This window comes from Scomber scombrus, chromosome 12 (genome assembly GCF_963691925.1).
Source record: "Scomber scombrus chromosome 12, fScoSco1.1, whole genome shotgun sequence".
Lineage (NCBI taxonomy): Eukaryota > Metazoa > Chordata > Actinopteri > Scombriformes > Scombridae > Scomber > Scomber scombrus.
Window position 1 is genome coordinate 19603414 of NC_084981.1, and position 16822 is coordinate 19620235.

Genomic DNA, 16822 nt, shown 5'->3' on the forward strand with positions numbered 1-16822 from the left:
CATTTCCTCCCCTTTATTATTTGTTTGGACTAATTACAGTTATGACCAGTTTATGATTCTTAACCTCTAAACTGGAGTTAAGGCTACTCTGTGATTGATGCAGTTGGTTATAGTTGCTGTTCTCATTTAAATTATTTAGCTTCAGGCTATTTAGATTTAGGCTACTGAAAACTGCAGATATTTAAATTTTCTTGGTCAGACACTTCTAATATAGGTATTTGATAAGTTTGGTTTACCCTGTGATAATGCCAAATATCGGCAGGCAAAACTGATTTTTTTTTCTGCATACACCCACAAATGCACACCATGACACTGACCATCTTTGTCCCCTTGCCAGCTAAGTCTGCTTGACTAATGTTTTCGATCCAAAGTACCATGTCCATGTGGTCCCTACATGCTGGGACTTGCAATGGGTTGCTGGTGGTGTTACAGTGGGCGATGAAATGGGCTCAGTGTGAGCACATTTTTTGAATCCCCAGATGGACCACTTGTCGTTTCTCTTTATTGAGTATGTGCTGTTAGTTGAGCCCGGGTGGACCACAAGTGAGGTCTTTATGGGCATAACTTGGCATCAGTGGATTGATCATGGGTAAAATGGTCAATATGTTTTTCAGGACATTATTTCCCTTTTCCCAATCCCAGTAGCTGGCTTGAACTTGTAAGGAGGAAGTCCTACCTTTTCAAAATGATAGTCATTTATATGAAGCTCTTTTTTTTTTTACTAATAAAAATGCAATTTTCTCTTGTCCCCATGCACCCAAATGTTTTTAACCATGAGCACTCACTTTCCTCCCTTTGTGTTCTCAAACACTATTTTATCAGTGATCCCAGAGTCACAGATACACACTGACAGCATGACACTGATAGTCTAAATGTTTTCAAGCACACATCTCCATGTTTTTGTATTATACTTTTTATTTTTTTCATATGAAACAAATTAATTCTTCCAACGTCTTTGAAGTGTGAAATGTCTTTTTTTTATCATGAATTCTCACAGTACATTCAGTTAATGTTGATCTGAAAGAAAACATCTTTGAACTTGGCACTTAGAAAACAACCACAAAGAATTGTCACCTTTATTCATTTAGAACAAAATTTACAAATCCATTCAAACAGTCATTTTTTTAATACTTTTATGTTTTTTAAACTCAACTGTTGAGAATATTCAAAATACACTTTTTAATGTTGCTTCTCTCTCTCTTTGTACATACAAATATGTACAGTAAAGTCTTGTCGTGTGTTGTCCCACCTGCTCGTCATCACTGGTAATAAAAATCCTTTTTTGTGTGTTTTATTTATATCTCTTCACACTGCTCAGCTCTCCACTCTTCTTTTTGAGCGCGAGTGTCTGTGAATGTTCGGCGTGCTCAGATGGATGTCCCGTGGCTGGGCTCACTGGCTTCTGGGATGGGTCCTCCTGGCACTGGTTGGTAGGACATTGGCATGGGTGTCTTGACTGGGCTCTGCCGGAAGAGACCCCCGTTGGGTGCCCTGTGTTTGCAGCGGATAGAGGGCATGGTGGCACTGCTGAGTGGCAGGGGCAAGGTCCTGCCACCGACTGCGCCCAGTGTCCTTCCTGCCCCATGACCCTCCTGGAGGAAGGTGGTCACAGAGAGAGGTGGTGGCCCCCGATGGGATGGGTAGTCCCTTGCAGACAAGACCTCCAGGGACTGGCTGGGCTGCATGCTGCCAATGTCCAGGGCAGAGATCTCGATAGACTGGCCTGGCAGCTGCTTGTGGGCCAAGTCTTCGTCCAGGAGGCTGTTCAAACGCTGGTGGACCTGTTCCAGGTTCACCTCTTTGTCCTGAAGACAAAGAAAGAAAGAAAGAGCCAGAGAGAGTGGAATAGATTTTAATGGAAAGAAGAGCAGGGATGTAATTATGTAGAAGTGTGATAAAGGATAAAAAATGTGCAGTAAAAAAGGGTTAAGAGGTTTAAAGGAAGAATAGAATGGGGAGAGGGTGAAAAGACAGAGAGAGACAGATTACAACAGTTGTTTGAAGTATGCTGTAATAACAGACCTGATTTCAGCTCCATTCAGGAAGCCCAAACATTTAAAATGAATAATATACTATCATTTTTCAAGCAGCCAACATTAAAAGAGACATTACCTTAAAACACTAAATTTTAAATATGGGGTTGTAAAGGTAATGTCTCCACTTCTGAAATGAACGTAAACAAAGATGTCTCTTCATGCAGAAGTGTTAAAATGTTCTACACAATTAGTCCACACATCCACAGTAGGTGACTCTTGCATGAAGAGCATCAGTGATTAACAAGCAATCCAATGAATTAGACTTTGTGAGACAATAAAATTAAAATGAAGACAAAAATAACTCGTCAGTTAATTGAAATAGTCGAAATTATAAAAGTCTTTTAAAATATTCTTGTTTTCGTTCAAGAATGAGGCAACACAAATATGGGGGAGGAGAGGGAGAAGCCAAATAAAGCACATTATTATTAATCAGACATACATTTTTTTAACAAATATTACCACGCCTGTTTTTGGCTGCGTCCTGCCCTCCGCACAACAGTATATTATTTTCTCATCATGCACCCATTTAAGTTGAGACACACTGAGGACAGACAAGACAAAGCGAACAGCAAAAAACAGGGGAGACCATGAGGTGAGATGACAGATGAAACGACTAGAATCTACCCCTGCCCGGCCCCATGCCCCGCCCCTTCGCCCTGACACAGCCAATGACCATCCAGTAATGTCAGGCCGCTCCTGACCTGTGTCAAGAGCCTCAGCCTCCTCCCAGTCTCTCTCTCTGTCTGTCCATGTGTCCCGCCTCCCTTCTGGTGAAGCACTTGTTATGTCATTATATGTCAATGGACCAGAAACCCTTTCCGGGCCATTATTCTTAGTGACCTGCTGGAAATAATAGACATTATACATAACCAAACGGTCCCATCTGAATCTGGATATTGACATATAATTGCAATAAATTGGTACTCAAGCACTTAAAAAGAATAGTTTATCATTTTGGAACATAAACGTATATTTGCTTCCCTTTTAAGCGTTAGATGAGAAGAATGATAACACCCTCATATCTGTGTTTAGGTCCAACACAAATTTGATCATCCCTCTTTGCAGTCAAAAATAATGTCAATATGTTTTTAAATATATTGATAGTTTTGTATTCATTTATATTATATAGTGGTATTATTTGAAAAAATATCAGAAACGCTCCTTTTAAGCTCCCAGGCTACTGGTGCTACACTGTATGGAACTGAGACAAAACAAAACAAACAGCTGTAGCTACAAGTACAGGTAGCTACAATAGGGATTAATAGCAATGACTAAACCTGAATCTATCTCTAAGTTCAAAGTGACGTTGTTGGGTATGTTTACATGCTGTTTAATGCTGCAGTTAATTAGTTATGTACCCTGTGTGCACTTTTGCCATATGAATGTTTATGTGGTGGCTTGTTGAGCAAGCTAAGATACAGGACAAGACATGTATTCACGATATTAAGTTAGATGAGAAGGAGACTTAAGCAGGAAAGCTAATGCAGCTTGTTGTTCAGAGTCTGTGGCTCTTGTGTTTTGTAGCAGGATGCTATCAGGCTCAGTGCGACCATCTGCTCTGCCTATAGTAGAACACCACGATATCCTTATGAGATTTAAATTGAATTGCTGTATTGAAATAAGGTCTCCAGCTAATACCATTGGCAGAATGGTATTTGATCAAATAATGTAAAACAATGGGTTACAACCATAAAATCAAAAATCTCCTTTTTGTTTAGTTTTTTCTCAATTGACAGGTCAAGTGGTTTAAAAAGCAGATGTGTCTGCTGTAGTACACAGAAAAAGGCAATTTAATTTCTATAGCCAGGAAATTGTCAGCTTAGCATAAAGACTAAGCAGGCAGAAAGAGCTTCATGCTCCAGCTCCATAGATGATGCCCAGAGAGTGTTATCATTCTTCTCAAAAAAGAGAATAAGCATATTTCCCAAAATGTCAAAATATTCCTTTAAGTGGTTCATGTGCTTGGAGGATGGCTGTCATAATGCTCACATACTCTGTATTTGTGCTGTCATAGTGCTAGTGATGCTGTGAACAAATTACAATGATACTCCACCCAAATCCGTTGAATATAAAACACTCTTGAAGGTGGCTGTAAAAGTTTGTAGTGTGATGAACAGTATCTGTAGTGAGCAATTTATGACTGGTCAACAGTGTATTTGGTCATATTTAATAAAAACTTTTTTTTTTTTTTTTTTAAATATTCATACAGTCTATAAAATATTTAAGAGGTGAAAAATGCCCATGAACGCTTAACATTTTTTCGTTTTACAATAAGACCTTATTGGTCTGGATTATGTAGCCTACTGGAATAAGTTGATGCATCATTTTCATACTTTTCTACACAGGTTTTGATACTTTGTTTGCCAACATTGGATTTAATTGTAACCATGTAAACTGCAATTTTTACAGCCATATTTCAAAAACTACAGAGAGGGTTTGATGCTCTTAGGATAGATTTTGGGTGAAATATCGGTTTAAGACATGTCTACAAACACAATGCTAAAGGTTATATCCATGATTATACTAAAAAAACACATGAACAGTTGTAATAACTGTGAATGTTTGGCTTTTGTGTATCTCACATGACAGCAGTATGTGGTTATTATGAGAGCAGCTGCACACACAAGTCTGAAATAGAATTCAACAGCAGTAACTCAAACTCTCATATGCACAAAAAAACAGCATTGGTTTGATTTACTGTGTTTTGTCAGGACAGGACTGGGCCTGAAATGTGTGTCCTTGGCCAGTGGTTCTTATTGGATTGTTGGACTGTTATGTCAAACAGGCAGGTCAAGGCTCTTTAGCGTCTGCGTTTGCTCACACTTTAGTTTAGGGATCCATGTCAAGCCTTAGTTATCTGGACGCCTCATGCAGAGGGGCTGCCCAGTCTACAGCAGCAAGATGAAGTCACAGCTCTACAGCATTAAGACTTGAATGGATTAGCTAAAGAGAGCTATTGTACAACTGAAGCACTTATCGACTCAGAAGTACAATTTTAGTATGTGGTTTTGAATTTGCAATTCAACAATATATTTACTGTTATTCCATCTGTGGTTCTCTCACATAAGCACCATTGACTGATTATTCAACACAAAACGTAGGCAATTAATGGTTTTTATGTGTCACTATGAGAGAGAATCACAGTGAGTTTGTTTAAGAGAGAAGCCTTAGAGAAGTCCCTAACAAAGCACCCCAACCTTTCTCCCAACATGAGAAGGAATGAGTAGATTGATCACATGATGTCTGGACTATCATCAGGGGCACACCTATTATAACTGGGTGTACTGCAGCTCTACTAAATCGGGGCTGGCATCAGCGCCTGCTGGATCCATAAAGTAGAGTGTGGCAGTGGCATCTCTGGGCAGGACCGGGGGGCCCGGGGGTCTGGGTCTCGACCGGGGCCTTGGTGGGGCAGGGGGACCCGAAGTGGCCACCATGGCCCGGTTCTGGGTGAGCAGGCTTGGGCCTGGGCCCTGGCCCGGAGAGTTGCCAGTGGTCACCTCTTTGGGCTGCTCTCTCCGACAGTGGTTGCTGTTCCACCAGGTCTCCAGTGCAGCCACCAGGAGGGCCAGCAGCAGCCCAGCAGCCAAGATACAGAACACGCCAGCAAAGCTGTGGAGACGCAACGCCCTTCCCTCTGGCTGGGCATCTGCATGGCTCTGCAGGTCACAGCGGCCTTTCTTCGGCCACCATTTCTGCTTCAAGATGTCGAGATCGCCTTTTTCCTGAAGCTCTAATATCCTAAGTAGAAAGATTAAGTAGTTCTGTCAAACACAGTAGGTGCATAGTTTCATGCAACAGCGCCACAGGAAACATGCTTCAATAGCATTGAGTCATTATGTTAAACGCCAGCTAATCAAATTACATAAATTAAATCATTTTCAATTGATAACAATGAACGAAAATTATAAAAATCAATAGAAGACAACTCAGAATGAGTGTAATTAGATTATAATACTGTGTAGTCATGCATGCAATAAAATTAATGAAAAAGGGAAAAAAAATACTGTTAATGTTCAGGTACTGTATTAGCATTGATTATTTGTGCTTTAAAGACCTGCAGTTGGTTTAAATGTAGAGATGATATTGATACATTGCTGAAACAATTTCTGAATGCCAACAAAAGCTAAAACACCAGCTTTGTGTAAACAATGCCAAGAGAAACAGTCACAGCATCAAGATTAGTTTCATATCTAATTGCATTTATGCGGAAACAAAAGTGATCAAATACTACAGTCAGCCCATTAGTTATTGCTCAGAGAACCGGGAGGAATGAATGGATGTTGTGGAGGAGAATGATGACAGCCTAGTACAAACAGGCGAGACTGTGAATCTGTCCCATTGGGGTGGTTAGAGCACTGCACAGTAATTATTTAACCTCTTCAGCAGTGACTGGCACACATGTGTTTGTGCATCAGTTTGCACATTGATTCAGAGCAAAAAGTCAAACTCAGACATGTGTACACAAAGCTGCCAAGGCTTTTGACATAAAGTCATTTGTACACATTTATATTCATGAAACATCACAACTCCAGACACCCTAAAACGTTCGCTATTTCCTTTCCTACAAGTGATGTATTTTAGGATCTTTCAACAAGGCGCTTTGTGTAGTTTACAGGTGATCAATTCTCCCATTTGAGATGATGTCTCTGAATTTATGTTACATGGAGGACATACTTTGCAGGTCTGATTTGAAATTCACTTCTATCAGTCTTGTGAGACAACATGGAAAATGTTTGGAGCAACACATTTCTGCTTTATATCTGGCGAAAAAAAGAGATGAACCAAACACAAACAGGCAAATAAAATAGACATTTTTACTTTCAATCTTCATGCTCAAGAGAAATGAATGAAAAATGTTAAAGCTGCAAACCATGACATTCTAACTGTGCTTTTCGTGTGGTCTTGACATCAATGCATGCATGCATGCTTGACTAATCCAATAAATTTAAAATTATTATTATTATTATTATCATTTAAAGAAATAGTTCAACCTTTTGGGAGTTACACATATTCATTCCAACCTCCAGGCAATCACTGCTGTAAGCCAAGACACAGTCCAGCACATAAACATGTTGTATTTATACCTCATGTTTTGCAAGGATTAAATAAAGGGGATATAAGAGATCTTAAATACTGAGTATTAGAGGCAAGAAAGTGAGTGTATTTCCCAAAGCATTGAATTATTAATTAAAAAGGTGGCGTGATACAACAATTGGGAAATTTTAGCTGATGCTATCATTGTTTTCTTCACAATTAATATTAAACTCTATACAAAATACATACTTCTGAGAGAAGAGGTCTCTGTATGGACTGCCATGCTGCAGGGCCATGCCATAGCCTCTGGTGCTCATGCTGTTTCCGGCTACAGTCAGAGTGCAGTCGTCATCTGTCAGAGCGGCGTATTCCACCACCGCCATGTCCCACAGAAAGGCATACGACTCTCGCTTTGCCTGAATATTTTAACAAAAAATCCCAAGACACACAAACACACACACAAAGGAGAATTAGGTGAAGATGTGTTTAAAGCAGAGTGACACTAACTTAGCTCTTAGCTCTTTGACAAAGATCAGTTCAAGATTGTACAGACAAGCAAAACACTTTGTGCTGTACAAGTTCAAACTATCCAAAATGATCCTCTCAAAGGTGCAGTGTGTAGAGTTAAGGGGAATCTAGTGGAACAGACTTGGCAGAAACAGAATGTAATATTCATAATTATGTTTAATGAATATATAATCACCTGGAAATTAGGGTTAGGGTTTGAGTTCGTTTTTGTTACCTTAGAATGAACCCTTTCACAGTGCCCACCATATAGCTCTGTCACGTTTTTACAGTATCCCGGAATGGACAAACCAAACATTTACTCTTAAGTTTCACGACCACGATAGGTTCTCCTACACACTTGGACGGGGAAGGGGAGGGGGGAGATATTCAGTTGATTGCAATCTGCAGCATAACAGCTAGATTTCACACTGAACCTTTATAGATGCAGACTGTGACTGAATGACTGTAGCTTTTAAGTAAAGTGAAAAATGCATTGTCTGTATTGTCATATACAAATCTTATTACTTTTTACTTTGATTTTCATGGTTAAACCTGCCTATTTATGAACATTTTCCCTTTTATGTGCCCAACATTATGTTTGAATCCAAATAACATTTACCTCAGGCTTTGATTTATCACATTTGGAGAGAATTATAAAAACCTGACTGTGTGACTTCATTTATCTTTGCATTTTACTGGGACCCCTGTAATAAAGGGCACATGGTAGACAGAAAGATTTTTTTGCAGTGGAAATAGCATTGAGTGGAACAAACAATAGATCTCAGTCAGCATGCGAAAACATATTTGCACATAAATTAGCATACGAGTTTTGCCCCCCTCATTATACTAAATGTTGTATAGCATGCACAACACACAATTTCTTTACAAAGATGATGAAAATAGTTGCATCCCTATTTTTTCTAGCATTGCATTACTCTGTGTGCAGCATATTTTATAAGACATGATCATGTGCTGTAGCCTCAAGCGCATAACGGAGAATATGTAGAACCTCAAATGAAAATATGTCTGAAATCCTTTTGGATTTACATTTTTTTTGTGTATATACTGTAGCTACACTGCTCTGGCTTTCTTCCCTGTGGTGTTTATACATCTTACATATTCCAAAGAAGACTGTGCTGTCAACAAATACAGCTGCAAAGCATTTTCACCTCACATCTCGTTAGGACAACACAGGGCTCCCTCACCTTTTAATAAATCAAGAGATCACATTCCCATCAAACTACTTTATAAAGTGACATCAGAATGAGGTACAGTACGTGCAGTAGTTTGTGGTTTGTAAGCTATGGGGAGCTTTGTAGTAATTCAGTAATTAAAATGGCTTCTCATCAAATATGTTTGGAGTTGGATTAAAAACCAAGAGTTGTTTGCCAATTGATGTGTATGTAACTGTGCAATCCAAACTTGCTTGATTACACCAATAATAAAGCCGTTTAATGTAAAGTGTTTATGTCTACACTTCACTGTAATTTGTTTAATTATGGATTGTTCCTCAATCTGCAGTTTGTATAAGTGTGGGAGAAGTTGTGTATTTGTGCTTTATTGGTCAAAAGAAGATAGAGGAGAGGAGACAGAGGAAAGATTGCGTGAAATTTAAATTCAGCAGCCTTGTTAGTTAGACATGACAATTCAATAGATTCAAAGTATCACTTTGCTCTCTTACGCCTGTGAATCAGGGATGGTAATTATTTCACTTTCAGTTTGTTCTTATCTGGTTTTGGTCATGGCAAAAAGCTACCGTTAATTATCATCAAGACTGAGCATATGTTTCATAGTAATCATTTCCTCTGAATTGAAGATATAATTCAAATTCTAATACAATGTATTTATCAGGGTTTACAGTTTCTGTAAATTAAGACAATCTGTTGATTACCTGCTCCTTTCTTGCAAAAATGTAGTTGAATATACACTCACTAAGCACTTTATTAGGAACATCTGTACAAGCTAATGCAATCCAATACAACAGCTCTGCCATAAAGTTTACTTATATGAAGCTTATACATTTTTAGTTTTTGTTGGCATTGTTATAAAGATGATAATTCTACTTTACATGTACTATATAATTTGTAGTTGGTGCTGCACTGGAATGCACTGTATTGAAAAGTGTTCCTAATATTTTGTCTACTGCATTAACATACTTGAGGGGAACAAAATATTAGGGCTAAGCTGTTGATTGCATTAAATTAAGTTTGTTAGGAACACCTAACAAACTGAAACTGAACTGAAATTACTTGTTAAACAATTAACACTTCATTCACACTAAAGAAATAACAGACTAGATTTAATGTGAGTTTGTGGAAATTGCACCACCCCCCTTTTAGCCAAATGTTCTTTTAAAATAACAATCTGAGATCTGCCAGTTGGCAGTTTGCACTTTGGATGCAACACGAAACAGAGACCGTGAAAAAAACAGTATGCCGCTTCACACACAAGTGAGTTGAAGAGTGACTCTATTGTGTTCACTCCACCTACCGTCTCTGGAGGACCAACCACTGCTGGAAAATGCGCCAATAATTGTGCACCGTTTATGATTTTTCCTGGGAATTATGCCACCGACACCTAGTTTGCAATACTGCAACGGCTTTAATCAGTGGGCCATAGGCTTAATCACCATTGTGTTACCTCATTTGGCAATAAATAGCAACTTAACAGACTTTTATTTAAATGAAAATCTCTGAGATTATTACTTTAAGAAGATTGTTTTTTGTGTTGTGTTTCCCAGTGAACAGTATATAGAAAAGAAACCTACAAAAGTCCAACAACACCACGTACTGTAACATGAGTTAAACATGTTCAGACATACATATTCGTTGTGAGGTCTAAATAAATGCTCACCTTCTTCATACCCTCTGATGGGCTGGAGACGGAGTGCTCAAAGCCATTGTTTTTGTTGATGGTCTTCCATAGCTCAGCGAATGTACTGTCCTGCTCCAGAGGATTGGTGCCTTTGGCCTGGAAATACTCGTACACAGCCGAGTCCCTGACTGTTCCGTACACGAGATCCGCCTGCTTGGACAGGTCCTGGAAAGACCTGCAGTCAGAGTCATATCAGCAGGTTAGTTTACCAGATTTGATAGAGGACTGTGATGGAAAAACGGGAAACCATTTTTAATTAAAATATCTTTTCAAGAGAACAAGTGTCTCAAACTGTAGAGAACTAAGCTACTATATTTGTAAGCAGAAACTATAACTACTATGGAAATTAAAATAAAATAAAAACAGTTACTGCAGCACACAATTCAGATTCAGGTTTTATCTACCTGGGCAGGCTATCTTTGTAGAGCCTATGTATGGGAAACATTGCAGTACTAGTCAAAACTGACATACTGCAGGGAGTATGTCAGTTTCTGAAATGACAAACGTGTCCTGTTGTGATACCAATATGATGCAACAGATTACACACTTACGAAACACTTGTGGTATTAAGTCAGGAAATATGCATGTTCAAAACACTTGACTATTAAACAATTAAATTACTAGCTTTTGCCTTTATGAATAACATTTATATGCAAATGTGATGTTTCATAATATCTGACAAATTCAGACAAATACACTTCCTACGAGGGGTCAACAAACAAATCTTCCATTACCCTGTATACATAATTTATTTTGTAATAGTGATACATACAGTTCATTAATACGTATATTTTCTAAAACAGTTGAGAAAGATGGGAATGTCTGTTTATCATTAGTGTAATTAATATATGGCTCTACTGTATATGAAGGATTTGAAAACATGTGACTCTGATGCCCAAACCAGTATGAGAAAAGACATTGTGTTAGAAAGCAGTTCACGTTGCTACCAACAGTCTCCTCATTACACCCTCTAAGCCATATGTTTTGGCTCATATCCTCTCATATACAGAATTTCCCCCTATTTAGAATTCAAGATTTAACTCCCCTGGGGTTCGCTCCATCCGATCAATATGCCTAAAACTGCCACCCCCATCTTTTATGCACATTGGCACATCACTAATCAGTACTCTCTTTATCAACCAAATTAGCTGCACCTGTAGTGTGCTGCCTCTGATAGCGATGCCAACATTTTCCCCAACCACCACTAACTGCGGTACCATGACTCCAACCAGATTCAGTGTAATGATCACCGGGTTGCGGGGTTAAGTTGCTGACTAATTACGGGGTTCATCCCCCTGATTGGGCATTATAGCTAAAAGATTATGCAGCCAACTCTAATCTACTTTTCATGAACAATCCTTAATATGTTAAACTAGTTTCACCTGATTGAAATGCCCATTATGCAGAGGTTGTATGGGCAGTAAGACACCGGGCTCCTCGCAGAAGCTATATTTTATATGTAAATATAATTGCCAATTTTGTACAGAATCATATTTGCTAAATGCCAGTGTCAGTGCCAGTGTGTAGAGTTTGCTTCCAAAGTAATTTGAATGGCAATCTACCCAGAAGATTACCTACTTCTTTGACTACTATTGGGTTGATATGTTTGACATGCTGCCTGTGCATTTTCTTTATTTCTTCAGAAAATCAACACATTACAGTAGCACCAGACTGTTTATACAACTAAGACTGTTTTCTCTCCAATTCCAATAAAAAATGAGAGAATCGAATAGCTTATCTCAAGATGATGATGTTGGACTAATTCAACCATTTAATTAGAAAGCCGGTGTAGCAGTTGTTGTTGGGAAAGAGCAAGCGAGAGAGACTGAAATGACTGATTAGATGTTTCATGGTCTCCAACTTATTCTATCCGATTAAACAGCAAGATTTACTGCACGGAGTAAAATATTCAGCCTCAATTTTTTCTAACAGCTTACTTTTATCTAACTACACAAACACTGTGAACCATAGCGAGATGTCGAACTACAGACAGCGCCATAAAATATTTGCATCCACCAGCTGCAGTGAATGGAATAAATACAGGAGGTGAAAGGCCCTGTGCTGTCAGAAAAAATATCAAACAATAGACAGATGGAGGAAGAATTATAAATCAAAGATACAGTCAAATTAAACTGCTAGCAAGTGATTGAATTGGGATACATGTACTGAGGACATTCTGTCACGTACTTGAATCACTTTCCCTTCTTTGCCTTTTCTTTCTCCAAGCAGTGCAACATACACTTAAATTCACAATCAATATCTCTGTTCATTAGCTATAATGGCCAAACAAAGGCTGAAAGAAGTACACCAACAATCATACATACAAACACTACACATTGAATTTCTCTTGGTTTCCTATTTCTCTGCTTATCTGCCACAATGAAAAGAAAAGAACAGTCATCCTCTCTTCTTATGTGTGCATGTTACTAATTTCCTTCTGTTGTAATCAAATGTGCTAAATAGCTGGCTCAGTATGGATACATTTAGCTTTATTAATGCAGAATTGGCAAAAGTAGCAATACTTTTATAGCCTTAATTTTTGAGTTTCAACCTTTGGTTTATTGCAATTTACAGTCTTAGAAAATTGTATTTATTGTTTGCTATTTAAAAAAAAAATTCTTTGTCTGTTTAGTCTTGCTATGTGAGGCACTTCACTATATAAATAAAGTTGATTTGGTTAAAACAACATAAAAACAAAAGAGCCAAATAGTTCCTTTTAATTAGTATTATCTCATGATATCCCAAAGGACAAAAACTTTTTGAAACTAATCTGACTTTCTCTCTTTTACTGACTCAGGAGATTAACACAAAAATAGTTTTACATTGCAGAACAATATTTCACCTCTGTGCTCCAGGGTGTAGGCGTTTTGTAAAAGCTTATTTACAGACAAACAAAAGGCGAAAAAGCCACGGGTTTGAAGTGTTTGAAGACATTTTCTAAAATGTTGGCTTTAGTAAGTATTTTCAGACAAAGTTGATATCTGATCCCATCAGACCAAATTAATCATCCACACACAGGCAAGCACACATAAGAATGCACCCAGTGGAAGATACAGACTGTATCTATAAGGAAGCTATTTTGTCTCTTTTGGCACTTGTAAAAACTTTTGCTGCTGCTTTTTGGCTGTATATCAGTGCTTTTAACTGGGTCATTCCACGAAATCGGTACCTTTTCAACTTTCAGAATTTAAAATATAAAATCATTTTTATCACAATTTTAAAAGTATCTATGGAAAGAAGACATCTTAAAGTGGCAATAAATTATATGGTGCCATCTCAGGCTATTTATTTTATGACATGTTATCCACTCCATGATACAATTTATCTGTCAACCCTGTTACGGACAAAATGGTTACTATATAATATATTTGGAATTAGTATTGTTTAACAGTTTACACATGTATGGACAGTATTTCAGTCCCTCATTAAACTGGGATTATTTCAGATTATGAATATATTTTTAAAATTTCAATTTCATCCTTCAGATGACCAAGAAAATAAAAAATTTAAAAAGAGACCACATATTAATTAAGATATATATGTATTTTTATGAGAGAAGTATTGAATAAAAGGTAGTTTCCAAAACATTTTACAGTCTTATTTGGATTGGTAATACCTGGGTGGCCCTTCTAATTATCATTTTTACATTTTTATCAAATTAATGACAGTAACAGGACTGACATATGAAGTAACAGGACTGACAAGAGTAACAGGAATGATGGGACACATTGTTCAGCACACTGTACATATTTGTATCTTTTAAAAACATTACTGCATTTATTATTATTGTTGTTATTATTATACCTTATAAATAACTATCTTTTAAATTGCAGTAGCATGGAATTTGCATAGTTATATTAGTGAAGCATATTGAATTCTAAGAAATGTAATGTGGGGGGTTTGTAGTCGGGATCATGAATTCCAGACAAAGTTCTTTTAGCTGGTATTTGGTTTCCTTTTCTTTAACATTACAAGATAGGGGTGAGGTTCTGTAGTCTAGTATTTACACAAATACATGATTAACAAGAGATTTAGAAGAATGTTACTTTAATTGAAACTGATCCTCACTACACTGGTCAGAGAAATCAACTGGCATTAAAACCAGGCCATAAAGACCTATCACACATCACACAAGTCTCTTTGAAGTAGGTAACAAAATTCACATTGAGTTAGGTAAAAACTCCATCAAAGTTAAATAGGTAAATAATAACAAGTGAATGCAAAACCACATTAAAGTAATACTTTCCTGTCACTGAGGGAGGTAGCACTATAGGAAAATGAGATTCAAAACTTAGAATGTAACCATACTATAATTAATGTTAACAAGAAACGGAGATAAAGTGTTGAAAACAGAACAGGAGAACTACTTCACAAATAAATCTATGAATGTGATATGCACATTCAATGGAGATATCTCTCATTTTACTTTGTAAGATCCAACCATATATCGCTTTGGATCGCCACATGGCGACCAGTGATTGGTAGTGGGGCTGGGATGAAGCGAAGCACATCGTCATAGAGGTACCAGATTACATCATCATGAATAGGCCAATAGAATTAATTTGGACCTCCACTGTGCATACATTTGACCTGGATGTTAGTGTCATCTGTTGCAATGACAATACCTGGGTAAATGTCACCATCATACCTGACCATACACCACTTTCCAATGATGTCTGTACTAGTCCAATCAACTGCACTAGATTGGCTCAGAGTTTGGTCACGCATACTAATAGCATCTGTAAAAGTGTATTGAAGTATACATATAAACAATTTAATCAAAACAACAATATTACATTATCTTTATAATAAGAAAGCAACCTCAATAAAATGTTAGATGCATATACTAACAAATGTTACTAAGACTGTAATAAATGCTCATATGTCACCCACATTTCATAATATGGGCATCAGCTCAATGATACAAACAAGATAACTTTTAAAAATGTTAGCAATTTATCTAAATAAACGTTTTAAACTGTGTGACTAGAGTGAAACCTAATCAGTGTCACTCCTGTTACTCTGGAAAAGTAACAGGTTTGACAGTAACAGGATTGACGATTTCGAGCTAATTTGCCCCTAGCTAGCTAATGTTCAAGGTCACAAGAGCACATGTCATACAGTTTGAAAGAATATTACTTGTAGATATGGTAAATATCAAGATATACAAATTATTATTTTAATTAATATGTTACAAATTGGTAACAGTAATGACGCTGTATGATGTCCCCCACCCCAACAATCTCATAAAACAACAAAATTATACATTATAGAAGAGAGAAACTTAGTTGTGTTTTAACTGTTGAAAATCCTCTTCCTGTGAATGATTTAACTTCCTGTGAATGATGTCACTGTTGGAATGTGCCTTTATTTTACAGAGGTTTTTTTGTGTCAGTAACAGGGCTGACATGAAATCAGGGGACACTGATAAAATGATTAAAATTTTATAAAGATGACATGTATTCATGCTGAAAACCTTGCTTAACAATGAGATTACTATTAGAATAATATACAAATGTGAAAATTGTATAATTTTTCCAACAACAAGTAACAACTAAAAATAACTGAAAAATAACTTTCATAGTGAGGGACAGGCGAAAATCCCTGCCTTATCAACATAAATGCAAATTTAACTATGGAAAGTAATATTTAATTTACTTAAATTTGAGGTAGTGTTGATGATAGAAGACATACTAATGTTAAGTTTTTAAATTATGTGTGTATTTGGTATTATAGTGATTTTATGACAGATTATTTCTCTGGGACGCAAAATGTACCGATTTCACGGAATGACCCAACTGACTTGTGGAAGAATCATAAAAACAACTTGACTTATGATGTTTTCCAAATGAAGGAGCTGAACTGCATCACACTCAATCTGCTTTTTAAAATGTATGTTATATCTGTCAGAATCTCTCCAGAGTTTGAACACTGGATTTATGTTGTAGGAAAATTTGCCAATATTTTCTATAATAAACATCTCCAGTGCAGTGAAGATTTTTCTGATTTGCAAATTTGGACATCCATTTTTTTCTGCAAGGCACTTCATGGCTGGGATGTAACAATCAAAACCTAGGTTATCATCTTTTATATGCATAAAAAAAGACCTAACCTTTATAAACAATGTTGCTCATGGAGTTAGAGCACAGAGAGATAAAATGACACAGAAAGCAGCGAGGGAACCCTCAACTTACAATGCATCTGGAGAGGACAATGAAAATCTTGCATTGTAATAAAGCAATGCAAATTATATTCCCTGTTGTATACCTTGACATGGGCCCATACAAGCCTGCCTGTCCACCCAACCATGGTGACTGCCAGGAAGCAAGGACCTGGTTGTATGGTTTCATGCATTACAGCAAATTTAT

General features: G+C 37.2%; 1 protein-coding gene across 2 annotated transcripts in view; it reads right to left on the reverse strand.

Moving 5' to 3' along the window:
- Nucleotides 1–1367: 1367 nt before the first annotated feature.
- Nucleotides 1368–16822, reverse strand: part of grid1a (glutamate receptor, ionotropic, delta 1a) — a 245890-nt gene continuing 230435 nt past the window's right edge. For both annotated transcript variants that reach the window (XM_062430181.1, XM_062430180.1), the window contains 4 exons: nucleotides 10434–10629; nucleotides 7323–7489; nucleotides 5537–5777; nucleotides 1368–1805 (listed from right to left, as the gene is read on the reverse strand). In XM_062430181.1, the coding sequence (XP_062286165.1) occupies nucleotides 1368–1805; nucleotides 5537–5777; nucleotides 7323–7489; nucleotides 10434–10629 (1042 nt within the window). The remainder of the gene's footprint in view (nucleotides 1806–5536; nucleotides 5778–7322; nucleotides 7490–10433; nucleotides 10630–16822) is intronic.